Source organism: Crocodylus siamensis, chromosome 4, assembly GCF_052110815.1.
Source record: "Crocodylus siamensis isolate JL-2025a chromosome 4, ASM5211081v1, whole genome shotgun sequence".
In the NCBI taxonomy this organism is placed as follows: domain Eukaryota; kingdom Metazoa; phylum Chordata; order Crocodylia; family Crocodylidae; genus Crocodylus; species Crocodylus siamensis.
In genome coordinates this window covers 204,098,166-204,118,771 of record NC_143398.1, presented here as the reverse complement: position 1 = coordinate 204,118,771, position 20,606 = coordinate 204,098,166, and the positions used below count along the sequence as shown (strand labels likewise).

The following is a 20,606-nucleotide window of genomic DNA, read 5'->3' as shown; positions in this document are numbered from 1 at the left end:
ATGTGCCCCCAGATCTGTGCACAGGGCAAGGGTAGGCTGCCAATCTGGGCTGGGGTCGGGGCAGTGCCAGCTCTTCCTGGTGGGGGGCTGGGCAGAGCTGGGCTGCATTTAGGACAGGTGGCAGCAGTGCTAGGAGGGGGACTGTGGGGGGGCTGTAGCCACCCCAAAAATCACTGTAGCCCCACTCCCAGCAGTGGCACTGCCTGCTTTGAGTGCAGCCCTGAACCAACCACACCACCAGAAAGAACCCAGCACCACCCCCGGCCCCAACCCACAGCAGTAGCCCACCCTTGCTCCATGTGCAGGTATGGGGGCACATCCACCATCCCCTCCCAGGGTGCGTGCAGCAGCGGTGGGAGGTACCCCCTCCCTGTACCCCCCAGATGAGCTACTTGCAGCTCCATCCCACACCCTGCCCTGGCTCTGCAGCATCAGCCCCACTCCCTCCCTCACCACCTGATCTACCCCACCCGCCCCCCGTGCCCCTTCCCTCACAGCAGACTTACCAACTGGACCCTGCTACTCTCCATGCTGTGGGGCTGTGCTCCTTGCCTCCTGAGTGCTGCTTTGCACGGGGCATTTATCAGTTACATTATCAGCCACATAAGCCAAAAAAACCCATTTGCCTATACTGTCAATTTTCCTTATATCAGTGCTGATCTGATATGGGACTAATGTATTGATGCACCTCTAGTCATTAATTATACTATTCAACCCATTCACAGTATCAAACTCCCAGATTGCTTTCAGTAGTTGCTGAGAGACTGATGCTAATTCTGGTAGATGCCTGGCCAATCCAGGAGGGTTGACAACCTTCTCCCTCCCTAGACACAAGCCCTGCCAGTGCTGCTAGGGCTGGTCTCCATGAAAACCCTGGCCCCACACTGTTATGGCTCCACTGCTCCTGGAGTCTCCATGGAATCCAGTAGCAGCGACATGGGCAAGGGCTGCTGGGACCAGCAGCCAGATCCTCCATTTTGCCTACTCCTGATCTACAGTCAATAAGTTCATGTCTTAAGTGACCATTTCATAGTGGCTGCAAAGATACTAGGTTTGTTTAACCCTAAATTAGAGACCCCCCTCTTTATTTGGCAAATAATTTCTTTGGTTGGCACTTAAGGCACATTTCATTGGGATTTACATGGTAAATGGAATTTAACAAATTATTTCAATGAATTTTACTAATTGTGGAAAGGTCATAAGGATCAGTTCAAGAAACATATGTATACAGGACCAATCACACTTCTTTGAGGTCATTAGCAAAATTCCTTTTTTAGTTTGTTGTGAGAACAGGATTAAACCGCAAAGTGAAATGAAAGATTTCCCACTACAAAGGTGCACTAGACTGCAGTAGAACAGGGGTTCAGACATAAGGTCTGTGGGCCATTCTGGCCCATGGTGCTGCTTTATCTGGCCTGGCGGGCTACCAGTAGGCTGTGGAATTTGGGGGCAGGGCTAGTGGGGGATGGGGTCTACTGTAGAATTCAGGGTTAAACATGGCCCTCAGCAGCAGGAGGGGAGGGAGGACTGTGCCAACACAGCCTGGCTCACCCTGAAGCTGCTTGTCCCGTAGCCACCTCTGCCACAGTAATCAGATGCCTAACCTGTGGCTGCTTGCCCTATTGCCATTGCCATGGTTGCTGCCACTGCATGGATGTCACCACTCCCTCTGCTGTTGCTGCTGCACTTACTACCACAGTGGTTTTCACCACTGCTTTCTTCAGTACTACTGCCATGGTTTCCGCCATCATACTTCCTGTCACCACCATGTCACCAGCCCTGTGGATCCAGCTCACCCAAGAGCCCTGCAGTCTGGATCTGACCCAGGGCACAAAGTGAGTTTGACACCCCTGCAGCAGAACAGGAGATCTCTTGAACTTTCCCTTTCTTCTTTTGGCATTTCCTGAGCAACACCATGGTCAGAGGGGCACCACATACACACACACACACACACACACACACACACATGCACACACACATGTGCACCCCCCCCCCCCAAGAAGTCAGTGCCACTGCTGGAAGCAGAAGCAGGCAGGCAGGAGCATAGGGCACAGTCTGGCAAGGAGGTGGAGCCACCTGCACTGCCCAGCTCCCCTCCCCACTCTCCCTCCCCCCACCTCTAGCCACTGCTCTGGAGGAGCCAAGCTAAGCAGTGTGGGTGGCTCCACCTCCTCGCTGGTCCCCTGCCTGCTTGCTACTGCCTGCACCACTGACCTGGGGGAAGGGCACTACGGAGGGGGCACCAAAATACAGGTTCACCCAGGGCACTATTTCCCTAAGGCCAGCTCTGCATTTCCTTTATGTGAAGCACTTGACAATGTAAAATAATAAAAATAATGATTATGGTGATGCTGAACCCAAGAGAAATGGGTTACCTGAGAGATGTGGCATCCAGAGCTGTCTGTTTAGCAGACCTGTGCTTTTGCAGACCTGTGATGTCCTTGCCCTTCACCACTAAATGGCAGCATGCTTCCTGTTGGTTCCATGGTTTATGGTTCGTGGTTCCTGCTCTCATCAGCAATAATCTCAGCACTGTTCACTTAACCTTTCTTCACATGGTGGCTTTCAGTGCAGGACATCTAATATAAATGAATGCTGACCTGATCAATGTGGATTATCATCCAGATTCTTTGCAGAGAGTTACAAGGGGAAGGGAACAATGCTGTGAAAGGAGCCTGTTGAAATATTCGTGGGGGATTTTTCATGAGATATGGGCAACCTCTGAAGATTACCATAGTACTGGAACATCTTCTGTATCCTTCTCTTCTGGACATGCTGCTTTTTACTGTCCAGTGCTCATGAAAGCAAATTCATAGAATGTGATACCATATTAACAAGTGTTATGATCCTTACTTTATAGTATATGACTGTAAGTGCTGAGCCTTTTCAAGATCACTGGATCCTCTAAGGCCTGGCAATTTTGAGTAGACACCATTCTGGCTGATAAGTTCAAGGAGGTGGCTCTCATTGACCGAAGCAGGATCCACAATTTTCAAACCAGCACAGCTGCATTTTATAATAGTCACTATTTTCTGAGAGGTTGAAGAACTCATATAATTACCCTGAAAGAAATAAGACAATATTCTTTGATGAGAAGATTACTTTGAGAATTTGATTGTATAATGAAGCTGTTGCTTTGAAAGGTACTTTCTATTGTTCGAAATCTGAAACTGGCTAGCAAAAAGTGTCACTTGTTTTGACAGCCGACTTAAAAAAATTCTCTGTTTATTACATTAACTGCAGCATTTTAACTGTCAAACTATGAAAGAATGTTCTATAGTTTAAAAAACAGAATAGAGCTTCAGGGAATTTTTTGGCAGGCTCTTGTTGCTATTGGTATCTAAAAAACACACATACATTGTGAATGTGAAATTAGCTTTTCGTGAAGCAGCAAACACAGCCCCCTGTGTCTGCTATTGCAGGTGCAGACCTGTAGTATGTTCTTGGAAAAATATTCTAGAACTAAAACAGCTCTAACTTGTTGGCCTTTCAGTCCTCCAGCATAGGAGTGACAACTGGAAAATTAATTTTTATTTTTTAATTTGTATTTAATGTACTTAGCTGTAACATGAATGAGAGTGGGCCATAATTCAATGTTATGGCATAATATAAAGCCAAACACCATAATGACAAAAGTCGACCTAAAAGAGAAAAATCTGCATGACACACGCTGTTTAATCTTGAAGGTGCTACTGTAATATATTCTCTTTTGACAGTTTTGTACTGCACTCTGCACTAAGTCAACAGTATGATTCTTAAAGCCAGGGGTGTCAGACTCACTTGGCACCCTGGGCTGGATCTGGACTGTAGGACTCATGGCAGGTCAAATACTGCCTAAAGCAGGTGCCCTTCACTGGAGCCAGCCTTCTGCTCTATGCCACATGCTTCACAGCAGTTCTAGCTCTGGCGTGGGACGTGCAGCATGTCCAGCATGGGTAAAGTGTCTAAAGGGCAACCAAGGCTGTATCAGCTTTTGCATACCCTCATGCCACCAATTGCCATGTCTACTGGGGCCCAAAGGCAGTGGATTCTCTGGCAGGCCATGCTCACCCAGTCACACCCCACTCAACTTCCAGTAGGCCACCAGTAACCCAGCAGGCCAGATAAAGTGGTACATTTGACACCCTTGCTTAAAGCAATAATTAAAGCTACAAATTTATAGTGATGTTACGATATGTCTACATTGTCTCCCTGGTGTTTCTGGGGAGGGGAACACCTGAGCCCACCGTACCCACCCACTCCTGCTCCTACTTGCCATCCCCTGTGGCTTTTCTCAAGCACACCAGAGACTGAGGTCTCAAGAGCAACCTTGGGGATCCCTGGAGTGGCTTTACATCTGCATTTCTGGGTTTGGCACATAAAAGTGGGAGTGTGGTGCACTGGGGAGCATCTCTTCCTGAACACAGCAAGGACATGTAGCCTGGTGAAAATTGTCACTTCCGTCTGCACCCCAAGTTACCGCGAATTTGTAGCCTAAAGACCTTGTTGCATGGTAATTTTGGGCAGTTCCTGGAGCTCTTAACACCTGGATTGTCCACAAATTAACACCTGAAACTAGTTTTAAGTACTCATTGGGCGTGTTTACATGGGGTGCTTTACTGTGAAGTAGAGTAGTTATGGAACAATAAGCATGTGCATCTACACGGGTATATGCTTACTGCACAGTAAACCTCACTAATTGTAACTAAATTTGCTACCTGCAAATGCAAGTAGCAAATCTTCTCACAATTAGTAATGGTGCAGCAGCACTTGTGTAGATCCCTGACAGGGAGCAAATCTATTCCCAGTCAGCCGGCCACCAGGGGGCAGGAGATTGCTTATGGAGCTGAGTGGGGAACAAGCTCCCAGCCTGTTTCCCACACAACTCCATGCTCACGGATCAGAGCAAGGAACATGTTCCCTGGCCTGCACCCCACAATCGTGGAGCAGGGTTTGGGAACTGTTCTGGCCAGGGGCAGGTCCCAGCCCTGTGCCCCAATCAGGTGATTGAGGCATGGGGCTTGGAAAAAGCTGCAGGGATGGGTAGGTCCTAGCCCCCTGCACTGATCTGCCACTGGGGTAGCTAGCAGCAAGCTAGTTGCTAGTTGCCTCACTGGCAGATCAGGGCTGGGGGCTGGGATCTGCCCCCCCCCCCCCCCCAGCAGCTCTTTTCAAACCCCCTGCCCCTGACTGGGGAGACAGGGCCAGGAGCTCCCTGCTGCCAGTGTAGGGGGATATTGTCACCAGCGGCAGGGTGTAATGTCCCAGCCCCAGCCAGGAGACAGTTGTCTCCTGGCCCAGTGTGACCTAGCACCCAAGGGGAACCTAGAGCTTCCCCTGGTGTTGGCAGAGGCCTATTGCAGGGCCCCAGGAAGTGAAAGCAGTTTGCTGCGAATAGCAACAATTCTTCTCCCACTTCCCTGCATGTGTAGACACCTGCCCAGGAGTGTTTACTTGTGAGTAGTTTACAAATGCATCAAATGCATGTGTAGACGTGCCAATTATGCAGCTCAAACTAGAATTATCTCAAGGGTAGGATTATCTCTAGTGCATGCTAACAAGCTTGTGTTACGCTATGGTGTAGCCACTGTATAACACCTTAGTGTGAATACTCCATACTCTCTCTCCCCTGCTGGCCTGGATCAGGGCCATGGTCCCACCCTCCCCAGCACCCCAGGTCCCCGCTCACTGCCTCTCCCCTTGCTTGTGGTGGCTGCCTGCACTATCTATTCTAGGGGAGCAGGCAGAGAAGGGTTAATCTGCCTGCCCAGCTCCTGTGCCAGGTGGAGATTAACTCTTTCCTGCCTGTTCCCCTAGGCCAGACAGCCAGGCAGCTGGGGTGGAGGGGTAGGAGAGAACCCTGAGAGGCACGGGGCGAGCCCCAAGGGTGGGGAGGGGAACCAAGGGGACATGGGGGATTCTGGGGGAAGGGGGAAAGCCCAGAAAGGAGGGTGGGGAGAGTGGATTCTTACCTTTTAATCCTCCAGGCCCCTGTTGGCCTGAAGTGTGACTGCTCCAAACTCCAGCTAGCAGTAACATAGATCAACATTTGTGTGCCTCACAGTATAAGGTGTAATTCTTTTCTCAGTATTCATAAATACATTGTTATACCTGTGCTGACTATCAAATATCATTGTTACTGGGACTTTACCTTGGGTGGTGTATATCAATTCATGAAAAGGAAAATACAAGCAAAATATATTAAACATAGGAAGATAGTACAGTATGTAATATATACTGAAATAAGTGCCGCTGTTGCCAGCACCCACTTTATGTAGCACCATGAGTATACATAAAAACCCCAAGTAAAGACTCTTCACTCCTGAAAATTTTCAGTTCTAATGCCAAATTTGACCCCTTGTAAATGAGGACAGTTACACTGAATTGTTCCCTAAAAACCATATTCTGGTTTTCTACATGCATCTGTGAGGGTTTTCACTGCTACATTCTAAGAAATCAAGGGTTACTGGTAACACATGAAGTAAAGAATGCACTTCAGAATGTACTGTTTCTCCATTTCTTGGTGTTGATGTCTGCTTAATATTACATGTGGTATATGGACTTTAAGAAATTTGTCTAAAAGCCCTGAAACAAGGAGACAGATTTGGATTGTTTGCTTCAATACCAGGAATATAACAAGCAATTTCTGTGCCCCTTCTTATCCGCTGTTAGTTATACTACCATTCAGTGCTAAGTCAGAAAACACACACATGCACACAGGCAGAAAAGGAAAGGCATGCACACACACACACAAACAATACACAAACAATGTAGTGACAGCTAAATCGATTCTTTTTCCTGCTTTCCTTTCATAGCACTGGTAAATAGGGTTTTTACAAACTTTGGTGGAAAGATATGAACCTTTGTGATAAATGCACTTATTTTAGCTGTCACTGCAATGTATACAATATTATCAGGCCTTTGGGTGCTCTCACAGCTTTTATTGTCCTAAAGTTTTGTGGTCAGCAGTATAATAAAGATAGTCAGTGATATGGCAGCAGGTATGTGGTTCCTTGATAGTTAAGTAAATTCTGTATTTTGTCCACATTCTAGTAACAAAGAAGTTCAGTGTCTCTGACCTTGATAAATTCCCCAAGCAGTGAACAGTATTTATCGATCACTTAATATCACTTGAGTTCTCCCATCTATTAATGTGTATCATGATTCTCTATCTATCCCCATTTATTATCCTGTATATAACCAGACATTGCAGTGAGAATGTCCCCTGCAGAAACTAGGTCTTTACACAGCAGGATCCTACAAATCTACATCAGTGGGGCACCATATAAGTTTTACAGAAGCAGTGATGCCTGATGTCTCTCCATGTGACATCTGGAGAAGCAGAAGTGAAAACTAGGTACATCCATTACAAACACCAATGTGGTGTGCTGTGCCATTACTAACACTAATGGGAGACCCATGAGCACATTGACAGAAGAATATATCTGTTTGTTTCTCAAAAAAAAAACACTACCAAAGAAAAATTAATGCAATCAGATGGTATCCCTTTATACTTTAAATTTTATGTAAGAGGGTTTTTATGTTAATGTCAGTGTATTTTTCTACTTAACCTATACAGGCTGCTTTGCAAACATCATTGATGCTCTTGCTTATGAAAATAATATGTCAAGTTTAACTGTTAAAGCTTTACTGCCTGTTGTCTTATTGCAGCAAAAGGTAATATAGTGAAAGGTATAATGGGTTGGTATGGATAGGGAGGTTGTTTTATTGAGCAGGGTACAGTGGACCGAATTCTGCACCTCCCTCCCCAACTGAGATCACTGGGGTCTTCAGCCTTATAATGGACAACAGAATTTTAAAACCATTTCTTTGAGCAATAGCAAAATGAGTGAACATTTTTAGTCACTAGAGGGCATAGCAGTACCAAAGCAATTTCTGTTTTTCCTTGTACAAATTATTTCATTCTCTGTAAGCAAAGCATAATTCCAACCATGTTACTTTTATCCTAAGTTGGCCTTTCATCTGTGCAATAATAAGTACATGCCATTGGTAATAGCAGAACAGAAGAAAAAATTAGCTCACTTGGCAGACATGAGAGGTCAGTATACCTTATATTTAACATGACCTCTCTACTCTGACTTTTATCCAAAAGAAGTCTCCATCCAACTCCTTTTTGGAAAAGATGAAATACTGTAACTCCAGAGTAAAAAAATTGCTAGGCACTACAGCAAATCTCTCCCTTCTTTCTCTTTTGTGATTTATGCAGTCTGTGGAACTGACAGGTGATTAGACAGAGAACCTGTAGAGCAATATATTCATTTCTAATATGACTCTCCTGACCCTCTAGATACTGGCATCTCCTGTTGTATGATTTATTTATTTTAGTAGGTTTTTAGTTTTTACCAAAAAGGACCATTGTTACATATCTTTGAGGACTGTCAAAATATTCAACTACATTATTAATGCTTTGGACTTCATACACAGCAGAAAGTAAGAGTTTAGAAATCTGAACTAAACTTTTTTAAAAATAGGTGTGTGAGCCTCTTCCACTGCAGTTCCTGCTTTCTTTTGGTGTCTCTCTGCCTGATTCCCCTGCCTCCATTTTCCAAGCCTTACCTTGAAATGTTCTTTTCTCCCTTATGTCTCTGAATTACAGTCCCCTCTCTTTTTAGCCTTCCTGTTGAACCTCATCTAGAATCTATGCTGCGACACCTAAATAAGCGCAAACATTACACATTCCAAAAATAATGGAGTTAGTCTCTCAAAATATGAATAGAAAAGCATAGATCTTTGTATATCAGCTTTAAATACAATGGAAATCACTTAAATGGGAAATTTGTTTAAATAGGTCCTCTGTCAAGGAACTGGTTCAAAATTATTACAGTGTCTGCTGTTTAATTTCTTTCTGGTGATTTAGTAGTGGTTCAGTCTTTGTGCTTCAATCTCAAGCCAAAATCATTGTTCTGTCCATGAGCTGATATACAGACATATAGGTATATCACTGTGTGTGGTGTAATAGTACAGCAATGTAAGGCACAAGGCAACTAGGAGTAGTTGCGCAAGTTTTGAATTGGAAGAAGTGTAGCCACATTCATGTAGTGCTGCACACAGTCTGCTGCAGAGCTAACTGATCTGCATGCGGCCTTACACAAATGTAGCTGTACAGTTTCTTGCTCAGGAGCTGATCGGGACAACATAGTAAAGTGTGGCACTACCTTGAGCCCTATGTTTATACATCTTATGGGAATGCCAAGGCTGCAAAAATCACACTGTAAAGCTCTGAAGATGCATAAAGAAGGTGTGCAAAGTAAAAACATTTAAGAGCTTTATTATTTTCTTTGACCATTGCCCTACCAGACTTCTCGCAGCTACCTCTACCAGCACAGTTGAGCAGGTGGCAGTCCATCATTGATGTGCCACATTCGAAAAGTAGGATAGTTTTCAGCTAGCTTAGGATCCACTATGATCCTAGCTGTTGGTTCAGCTGTCATGTATGTATCCAGGGCCCTGGGCAGGCTGGTACCACCTACAGTGCAGCTGCTGCTACAAGCTCATTACTATAAAGCTAATTCAGGTTATCTCTGTGCAAACTGTAGTCACACCTCTGGATTATAGACATGCCCAGTGTTACTTCCAGTCCAGATGTAGTGATATGGGAACCTGATCGGTAATAGGATGAGTTCAGAGTAGCTCTGTAAGGGTATTGTTAAACTCAACAAGTGTCTTTATTTATATGGAACTTTCACATAATTGGGTAAAAACCTTTGGTATGAAGAACTTTGGACCTAGAGGATGTACATGAACAGCAGCTGCCACTGCTGCTCGCCCAGCTGCTGCAGCTATTGCTGTCAGCCCATTACTTGCCACCGCCCCTGCCACTGCCCCTGTCGCTGCCACTGTTGCCTAGGCTGTTGTGCTTCTGATAAAAAATGTTCACTCAGAATCCCTATCAAGTAGATTCTACTGTACTGTAAAGTAGATTCTGCTGGGGGGGGTTTCAGCTATAACTGCCGTGTGCTTATTTTTGGTATCTATTAACAGACTTTTCAAATCTTTTATTGTATCAAAAATATGCAAGACACATCTTTCACATCCTGGCCTAATTTTGTTTCTGCATTCTAGTCATCCTATATATAAACCTTACTGTATATCCAACTTTGAACGCAACACCCTATTTCTAGGATTCCTTTTTGGAAAAAGAATCAGTTCTGCTTTTCTAGCACTTGTACCTAGTACAGATGAAGTAGCTATTAATATATGACGCCTGTGCAGTTTTTCTTGCACTGAATGTCTAGGGAGTGGTCACTAGGCATTGACTGACATTGCTCTGATATTTCAGACTTTGAATAGTGAAGGAATTGAGTTAAACTTATAACTGTGTATCCCAGGGCAGATCCAAAGGGTTGCAGTGGCACATGACAGGAGCCACAACCAGGGATTTTTTAAAGTCCCTGAATCAGGTAAGAATTCTCCCTCCCCCACACCTCTGTGCTGAGCAGCACATCCCCTCTCCTCTCCTTGCATTCCCCCCTCCCCTGTCTGCTATCACTACTGTCCTCATTGCCTCAGGCTGCCCTGGGGGTGTGGAGAGCCCCAGAGCCACTCCACCCCTACTCCAGCTATGCTGTGTGGGCAATGGGGCTCAGCTTGGGAAAGCAACAGCAGCAGTGGGCAGGTTCTTCCTCTGCCCAGTTCCCTGGAGTGTTCTTAATTCTTCTTAGTAATTTTTAACAGCAAATAATTGAGACAATAATTGAGTCAGCAAAGTGAAGCCGCTTTCCCTTGGTTGTTCTTAAATTCTCTGAGAGCAATATAGAATTTTGTTGAATGAATTCATTGATCAAATAATTTGGCATCTATTTCTTAATCTGTAAAACATTTATGAAATGCTTGTTGTAGGCTTTTACGTTTCAAAACTCAAAAAGTCTCCATTGGTTCTGACTGGACACTCAGATCATGTGATAATTTTGGTTCCTTGGTAGAAGATCATAACACACAGAATCAGGTTTCTAGTGTAAATAGTCATGTTTACTCATTCAAATTTCACTAAATTCCAAGTACATGCTTCCTACAAATTAGTACACTGGAATGTCCATACAGGTACAAAGCCAGCCAAATAAATTACATTTCTTATTCAAGTCAACATTCACAGGTTATTGTTGTGGTTCTCTTCTATCTCTAATCAGCAACACTATTGGGAGGATGACTTTCAGATCTGAAGCATATTCAATATTCCTCTTCTTTTTATTCATTTTGTTTTCCTTTAATAAGAGAAATTTTATTTTCAGTATTTACTTTAGAGTTTATGGTATAAAGTTTACCAAGGGACCATTTATTTTAATAGTTCACAAATTTCTAGCCACTTAGTTGGACCTCAGTCTCATTCTGAAGACAGTCGGCACAATTTTGCACTGCCTTACACTTTCATTTGGTTTTTATTTGGTTGTTTGGTTTGGTTTTTATTTCTCTGTTTTTTGGATTGTCCTTTTATCTTTTCTTTGTAGACCTGGCCAGAGAACTGTAGATGATCTAGAAATTATATATGAAGAACTTATTCACATTAAGGCCCTATCTCATCTTTCTACCACAGTAAGTACTTTTTAATATGACTCAATACCAAAAAAAGAAGTTGAAGTATTGCAGGCTCTTGCTGGCTGCAAAAGAGATGGAAGTTGAGAGCCCATAGAGCCTTCTCATCTAGCTCCACCCAAGCAAAGAAGCCATCCATGCTTGAGACACAGGGCCGCAGAACTATTATGATGGTGGTGCCTCTAGGCAGGTTGGCTGGAGGCTTTTGGCTTATAAAATTCTTGTAAGGATTCCAAATTGTGCACAGTGCTTTCTCACCTCTGTCTATTGTAACTGATGACTTAAAGCCATTATCTGGGTGCATAAATAAACATATGTGGAGCCTTAACCTGTTCCCCTTGGAAGCTCTTTCTTTGTCCTCAGTAGTATGGAAAGTGTACATTCAAGAGACTCTAGTATGAGCTAGTTGCATCTGCATCTGCAGAGGTTCATGTTACACGGCTTTGGTCACCTCAAACTCAACGGAGAATGAAGCAGACTTTTATCAGAATTGTTAGCTGCAGGTGATTATGGAACAACAATTTATGCCAGAAAGAAGACTAATGAAAAACACTCAGAATGAAGGAATGGAGCAACCAAAAGCCAGGCCAAAGCTCAAACTCTCTGAATCTGTGCCCTTTAGAAAGTTATGATGGAGAGTTTAAAGACATTAATTATTCTGATCATTACAGAACAACATACATGGGAGCAGAAAGGTGCCCACTGCTATATTACATCATACGAAATTAACTGTAAAAATCAATTACATAAAAAAACTATCATTCTTTTCTCTTTGTTTTAAGGTAAAACGAGAATTAGCGGGTGTTCTGATCTTTGAGTCGCATCCCAAAGCAGGAACTGTCTGTAAGTAAAAGGGATCATGTCATATTTTAATCCCCCTTTCATTGCATATAACAGGTTAGTATTGAAAGTATAACTGCAACACCTGGATATGTACTTTGAACTATGCAAAGCTAAATGTTTTGAGCCTGGGTGTTGGCTATTGATTTGGCTTTTTATTTAATTCAGGAGCCTGTTGCAAACATAGTTCTTAATATCTGTTTGAATGTCTACTCCCCTTTAGTATTTGGGTGTTCTTAATGTTGGGTTTAGCTTTTGACCTATCTCTGACTACAGTTAATTGTGATTATTTTCTATTTTGCATTCAGAAGCCCAGATTTCTATGTAAAATAGTATTTAAAATATAATGATTGTAGTGACCTTTGTAGGTGGAAAAACAGTAGCTAATGTAGTGTTTTATCACATACGGTGCATCCAGGAGTAAGATACACACTTTGGTTTTGAAAGGCAGGCTGAATAAAAAATGATCTTCCCTTGTAGTAAGTAACCAAGTAGTAGCAGCTAGGGAGCCAAGTATGCTCACTGTTCTGTAGGAATGGGCAAAACAGGCCATATTCGATTCAGATTCACCCCAATCCAAGACAGTGAGTCAACTGGTTGATTCAGATCGGTGTCCCCGATTTGATTCGGCCGAATCCGAATCTGAAGATTTGATGCTGATTCAGAGAATCAGAGATTCAGCCATTGACACAGCTTTAAATGTTTTTTCTATATACCAGACGTGGCTTGTGAATGCTGCAATGGTGGGGTGGATGGAGCTTCCCACAGAAGCACAGAAGTACTTCTGGTCCACTTCCAGGTCCACTGCTGAACGCGCAGGGGACCCACCCACACCCCTCTGGCTCAGTGATTAGCTGGGAGGGGGACCTGGGAGGCACCAGTTGCTGAGCTGGAGGGGTGCAGGGTCCTGTGCACTCCCCAGAGGACCCAGAATTGGATCGGAAGTGCTTTAGGCTTTATTCCAGGTCTGCTGCCAAGTGCACTGGGAGCCGTCCGCACTCCTGTGGGACACTCTATCTACGCCAGCATCTCAGCATTCACAAGCCACCTGGTACCTTGAGATATGTAGAAAAAACATTTAAAGCTTCATCTATTTCCAGATCGTCAAATCTTTCTGAATCGATTCAGAAGGTTCCAATGCAATTTGGAGATATTAGAGGGTATCCTGATTTGTTTCGGAGATTTGGCCACTGATTCGGGCTGAATCTCTGCCAAACTGAATCAGGGACTGAAGCTTTGCACTACTGTTCTGCATCCTGTATATTCTGTGCAGACTTCACTTTTTACTTTTGCCTGGCTAGTAGTAGAAACTGCTTTAACTATATATTCTCAAGTATAATGCACACTGCAGTTTCTAGGAGCTGTTTTTTGGGGAAAAGTTGTGTGTTATATGGGAGAAACTATGGTAAAAGTTAGGTTCTCTGCACATGAAAGATTAGGTTAGAATGTTCATCACCTTTCAGAGTCCAAATGAATGCTGCTGGTGTTATAAAATCCATGCCAATATTATAAAAGGGTTAGCATTCCTTTTCCAAATCAAAAGGAAATTAATCATTATATAACTTTTTCAAGTTAATAAGACTTACTTAAATGACTACAGTAGTTTTTCTGGAATTATACTGTGGGCAAAATCTGGCCTACTTATGCTATTAATAACGGTATTCTCCCCATACTTTTTTCTCTCTCTTTTTTTCTAGTATTTAATCAGGGAGAAGAAGGTACTTCTTGGTACATTATCCTAAAGGGATCAGTAAATGTAGTCATTTATGGAAAGGTATGTTTTTATGAAGACTTTTTAATGTTCCTTTTATTAGTAGAATTGCTGTCTTAAACTTTAGAAGAAAAGACATTAATTAACAGCAAGTCAGAATCGGCTGGGGAAATAAGGTAAATATTATTTCTCATTTCTATGTTTGCAGTTGATTTATACATAATTGCAAGATACACCACAGACTATTCTTATATAATAAAGGGCTTAGTCAATCTGTGTGTCTATCCGTAACACTCTTGGAGCACTCTGATTTTTTAGTGAAACAACCAATCAGAATGCGGAGGGCCACCATGATGGTGGGGATGGAGTGGGGGTGTGAGGCCAGTGCCACTATCTCCCCCTCCACTACGGCTGTGCTCCTCGGAGGCAATGGAGTGTCACCATGACAGAGGAGATAGAGAGGGAGGGCTGAGGCCAGCACTGCTGGCCTTGCCCCCAGCTCCCTCCCCTCTGTCATGGTGGCATTGCATCATCTCCGAGGAGCTGAGCTGGGGAGGGGGAGGGGGCGAGGCCAGTGGTGGTAGAGGTAGCATGGGGTGCTGTCAAAGGGGGATGGAGGGGACAATGGGACAAGCTGTCCACCCCCGCTCCTGGGAGGCAGCAGCAGCATGGGGTGATGGGTGGTGATACTTCATCCCTGCCCACCCCACCGTCATTCTTAATGAGCAGTTGGCTAGTCTGTTTATATATTGGTGTAATTATATCCATAGTTGTAGTACAGAGTAGGCCTGTGTGAAGCAGCTAGTATTTGCTTTGGATACAGATGCAGCCTATTCAGGGGACAGTGATTCAATTTGGTGATTCAAATCACTTCGGCTAAATCTGATTCGGCAAGGGGCAATCCCTGCTGCCATCCACTGCCCCACACTGTGCGGGGGGGCTCTGTCACAATCCCCCAGAAGCCCCAAGGCTGCTGCAGGACCTGGTGAGTCCAGGGGTGATTTTTTTTTAAGGGTCAGGAGCTGGGGCGGGCAGGGCAGCCACAGGGGGGGCTGGAAGAGGAGGCAGGGTTCAGGGGGTTCATGACAGAGTCCCCCACATGGCATGGGGCAGTGGGGGCCATCAGGGATCACCTCCCCACCCAGCAGCAGGCAGTGACTGTGGGCTTTTTTTTTTTCCAAAGAGCTGGGAGCTGGGGCAGACAGGACTGAAAGAGTGGGTGGGGAATGGGGCCTATATGATTTGGAGATTTGGCTGATTCAGCCAAATGGATTGAAGACAGTGATTTGAATTACCGAATCAAATCACTGTCCCCCAAATTAGCTGAATCCAAAATGAATACTAGTTGCTTCGCACAGGCCTACTCTGTACTACCACTGGCAGCAGCCCTTGAGTAGGGGCTTTTTTTTAAACAACCTGGAGCTGAGGTGGGCAGGGCAGCCAAGGGTGGGTCTGGGAGAATGGGTGGGGGGGTGCTCAGGGGGCTGGGGGATCATGCAGGGGATGGGGGATCCATCCATGGTCCTCTCCCTTCTCCTCCAGCCTTCCCTCCCCCACCCCCTACTTACCAGCACGGAGTCCGGGTCCAGCTCCCTGCTGCAGCCAGTGGGGAACTGCCCAAGTCATTGAAGCTCTCCGAATCTATTCAGAGAGTTTTGAATAGATTCAGACCTTTTCATTGGTCTCCTGATTCAATTCGTATTTGGAGATTCAGCCACCGAATCAGGTTGAATCTCCTCTGAATCGAATCAGCACCCAAAGCTTCACATAGCCCTAGTATAGAGTAATTTAAAATTAAAAAATAGGCATATTGCCATAATCTACCTTCTGCAGGACATTCAGTGACTCCTCAACTAAATAGATCCCACATATACATTTAATATAAGGAATAGTTGCAAGTTTATTTACAGCAGTACTTGGCACACTAGAATGAAAGTTTCTTAATATAACTTTGTTTTTTATTCACTGATAACCAACTAAAAAATTGGTCCAGGATACAAAAGCATAACACCTGTACAGATACTTTCAACACATCAAACCACCACCCAAATTTTACACATAGTCCTTTTGAATTTGCTAGCTATAGCTAAGTACTGTTACCCTAGGCCAAGGTGGAATGTTCCTGTCAGATGCATGCCCTTCTGGATCTTTTTCTAATGTTATACCTGGGCTCATTTCCCCATGATTTATAGCTTAAACTTTATGCTTGACTGCTTGGCTGACAATGGTTCCAACTTTTATAGTCAGGCACTCTGGTGCCTCTAACTCTGACGGTGAAGTGACTCGTTTTTATTCTAATTAGAACACAGAGCAGACTTGATAGAACACAAATGAGCACATCTATAGGCAGCAATGCATGAGTATCTATTGTATGGAAGAAGGGGAGAATAAGTTACACAGACGTCCATTTCTGATGAAAAGAATGTTGCTCTGAATACAGCCTTCAGCAAACTTGAACTTCATTTTTCATGGTTTCTCTCCATCTCTCTTTTTTTTTTTAAATCAACAACTTGCTGTCATCAGCAGGGCCAGAAGAACCCTTCACTCTGAATCTAATTTCAGAGAGCAAGCCAATTCTGTTCTAATCTTTCCTTTCTCTAGTAATAGTAATAACCAGCTATCAAGTATTGTTTCGTAGTCATTATTTTGGCTGTTGATTTCCTGCCAAATACATTTGTTTTACTATTTGATTTTGAAGTCCAGTATTTGCACATGGATTTTCAATGGAATGGACTATAATGATGGTTTCTGTGTATAAATGTTTTGCTGTTTGCAGGGTGTGGTATGTACCCTACATGAAGGAGACGATTTTGGCAAGTTAGCACTAGTGAACGATGCTCCAAGAGCAGCATCTATTGTTCTACGAGAAGACAACTGCCACTTCCTGAGAGTAGACAAGGAGGACTTTAACAGAATACTTCGAGTAGGTATTCGTTCAGATAGGTCACTAACCCTAAGTCATTCCATCTAGCCTACTGACAAAACTTGCAAGTGTTTTCATACCCTGTCATCTGACTATTAATATTAAAAAATCAAATGAGTATGATAACTGAAATACCTGTAATGAAAGAAAATACATTTGACAACCCAGAAAAATTAAAGAAAAAATTAAAGAAAAAATTAAGTAGCAACTTAAATGCATTATAACTTGCATTGTCCCCCCAGGATGTGGAAAAATGGCCCACTCATATTTTTACAGGAATTAAAGTAATGGAAATTGTAGCTCCAAGCCAACTGTAAAGTTGATGACTGGAACATTCACTCTGATTCTGATTAATCAGAAACATCCCATAATATATAAGACCAAACATCTTACTGCACTTTACTAAAAGGTCTATCTACGTACCTTTTGAATATCAACAAAATGAGTTCAGACTGAGTTCTGTACTTGAACGATTATGTGATGTTGTCTAATCTACTTAATTAATCTGAACAAGTGGGAAGTAGGATGCTATAGGTATCCACACCTGGATTCTGTCCTGGATTCTTGCTGTCCAATTTCCCCAAGATTTCAAAGATTCCACTGCGGTGCTGAAATTTAGGTGCTAGGTAGATTTTCATTTGAATTTTTTGAACTTACATTATATGTAGCTTTGGGTTGTTTCTGTAGCTATCCCTGGACTCTGAGTAGATCTAATACTTTATTGCAGCATTTCCCAACTGGTGTGCCACAGCACAGTGGTGTGCTGCCAAACATAAACAAGCGTGCTGCAAAATTTTGGAAAAGTTACACAAATAAATGAGTAAATGAAACAGTGCCAGTGCCATGCACCTCCCTCCCCCTGCCCCTCTGCCTGCTCCCTCATGCTCCAGGGAGCAGCGGCAGCACATGGTGGCAGACATATTATCTGTTGAGGGCAGAGGCGGGGTGGGGCAGTGTGCTGCAATTTTTTTTTAGTTATGTAAGTGTGCCATAGGATGGAAAAGGTTGGGAAACACTGCTTTATGGCATTAAGATTCATAAGCCATTTAAACATTCTTCCAAAGAATAAGATTTTAAACAGCAAATGACCAATAATAATGACTGTGGAAGGAAGTAGTTGTGTTGACTTTATATTTCAGTGGTAGGAAGAAGGGCTGAATCTGGAAATCTCTTTTCTCCCCACTCCATAACCAAAATTGCTTTCTCAGGGCCCTTGCTTCAGACTTTCCCACGATTCCATATCCTTCCCAAGGCCTCCTCAGTGAGTCCAGCTTCACTGTCCCTGTAGGAAAGAAGGACACATAATGGGAAAAGGGAAGGACCAGCCATAAAGTGGTGGCCTCTGAGCCTGAGTTTCAGTTATTTGAAATTAATTTGTTTTCAAAAAGTAGTTAAGCAGTCAAGTCAGGTACAGTTATTGTATTAAAAATTTTAAACTTGTCTTGTAGGATGTGGAAGCAAATACAGTAAGACTCAAAGAACATGACCAAGATGTCTTAGTATTGGAGAAGATCCCAGCAGGAAACAGAGCTTCTAATCAAGGAAACTCACAGCCTCAGCACAAGTATGTTTTTATTCAATAGTGCAAATGTCAGACTATGATTAACCTTTTCATATGGTATTATTATTTAAACAATGGCATATTCTCCTGTTCTGTGGAAGAATGTAGTACATGTAAGGTTTTTTTTTTACCTTCAGCTAATCACTTGCCCTGTAGTGCCTAATATATCAATTTCCAACACTACACTAGTTCTATGCCTTTACACAGTAATTCTCTAAAGCACTCACTATAAATACTCATCTCATGCAATAGCTTTTAAATAGACTGCACATGGAGTATACTGAAGCCCTCTTAGGCAAAACAGCTGTGTAAAAGACATGGAAAAAGTGCATTGCTTATTATTAAGTATGTATATATTTTTATATTGGTTGTCAAATTCAGGATTTTAATATAAGTTTCCCAGGTACACGTTATGCTTAATATGAAGAGTTCAAGCAGAGAAGCCTCCTAATGCAGCACAAGACCATCTGACAAAATACCTTTGCATCTCAATAATAATACACTATATTCTGTGAACAGTTCTGAAATGATGGGGCAGTTTGAAGGATGGAGTAAGATTATCATAATTCTGCCCAAGAGAAATAAATCCCTAAGGGCCCTGGAAGTTATTGTTTATATATATAAACAGATTTTGCACATGTGCATACACACACACTCATCTTTTAAAAAGTGTAGGAACACTGGACTGGAAGGGGCCTCATGGGCCATTGAGTCCAGTCACCTGTGTTCTCAGGCTACAATGGAAATAATCCCCAGAACAGTCACAGTATAGGTTGGTAGCCATTTTCTTTTGAAGGGCCAGCATTTTCCTGAAACATTGGGTTATATGGAGGTTCACTGAATGGTAGTGTATATGTGCTTTGTTAACATGTATCTGATATATCCGGCAACAAAAATGTAGCTAATATTAGACATTTATAAGACCTGAATCCTTTTTGTGAATCTCACCTTTCCCCAAAAGAGGAATTAATTTTCTTTCCATTTTGATAGGTTTTTATTAGGCAAAATGAAACACAAGGCAAGTGTTTTCTACCCACCATTTTACTCTGATGCATAATTATCACGTATCAGATACAGCTATATTTGTAATTGCATATTTTTTCTAGAAAGATTCAAATCCATATTCTTTATATTTTAATATTTTTACATCCATGTTTCATCTGGTGTATAATTTGTCATCAAACCCTCCAATATCAGTATTGAACTGTCATAAATTTAGTTTGAAAGCCAAATACTCTAGTGGGGTAAATACACGAAACTTAACTGAAGTGCATAGAGCTATGCCAGTTTTTGGTCATTTTAGATTTTAGGACATTTTCTGTTTGTGACTTAACTCTGATTTTTTTACTATATTTCAAATATTGTTCAATCAGTATTTTTATATCAAAATGTTTCAAACAGCGTCTTCTTTTGCAAACATGGAGTATTACTAATACGTTTAATGGCTCAAAATCTGGCTGTTTTGATTGGACAAATAAATTATATGACATGGCTCTTCTCTAGTTGGATGAGGGTATATTTTAAAATGTAGGAGATGAATGAGAATTCAAAGTTTGCTTTCCACAAATATTTCATAAACGTGGTTAAATTCATTGGTCTTATGAACATTCCTGCCTTTGGATTATTGAAAAAAGCAAATATAAGAGAAGCTTAAGTGGCCTGAAAACGATATGCCTTAAAATGCCTTTTAGGACTCGGTTTGTTTTTCAGTTTCATAATGTTCTTTATATTTACATTAAATCTTCTAAAGTGCTTACAAATAGGATGTCTCCATATGCTGCTGTGGGATGCTGAGTTGGATGAGAGGCTAGCATTTGGCTACAAAAAACCATGTTTAAATAAGATCTCAGTAAATGACCTGATTTCCAGAGTTCTGAATCATCTGAAATAGGCTGCTTGTTTAGATGCCTCTAGGGGCATAGCTATAATCTCTCACCTTTGAATAGCTTGGTTAAACTATTCTGATTTGGCCAAACTCAGCTCTGATATTGAGTGTTCACCTCTGATTGTGAAACTGGCTTCCTTCTCCAAATGAAATTTGG

At 42.6% G+C, this 20,606-nt stretch overlaps 1 protein-coding gene across 2 annotated transcripts in view; it reads left to right on the top strand.

Annotated features, from left to right (window-relative positions):
- The window catches only part of RAPGEF4 (Rap guanine nucleotide exchange factor 4), a 296,859-nt gene that overhangs the window by 214,044 nt on the left and 62,209 nt on the right, over positions 1–20,606 (top strand). For both annotated transcript variants that reach the window (XM_090045462.1, XM_090045461.1), the window contains 5 exons: positions 11,445–11,529; positions 12,312–12,372; positions 14,067–14,143; positions 16,857–17,003; positions 18,452–18,567. In XM_090045462.1, coding sequence (XP_089901588.1) covers positions 11,445–11,529; positions 12,312–12,372; positions 14,067–14,143; positions 16,857–17,003; positions 18,452–18,567 — 486 coding nt within the window. The remainder of the gene's footprint in view (positions 1–11,444; positions 11,530–12,311; positions 12,373–14,066; positions 14,144–16,856; positions 17,004–18,451; positions 18,568–20,606) is intronic.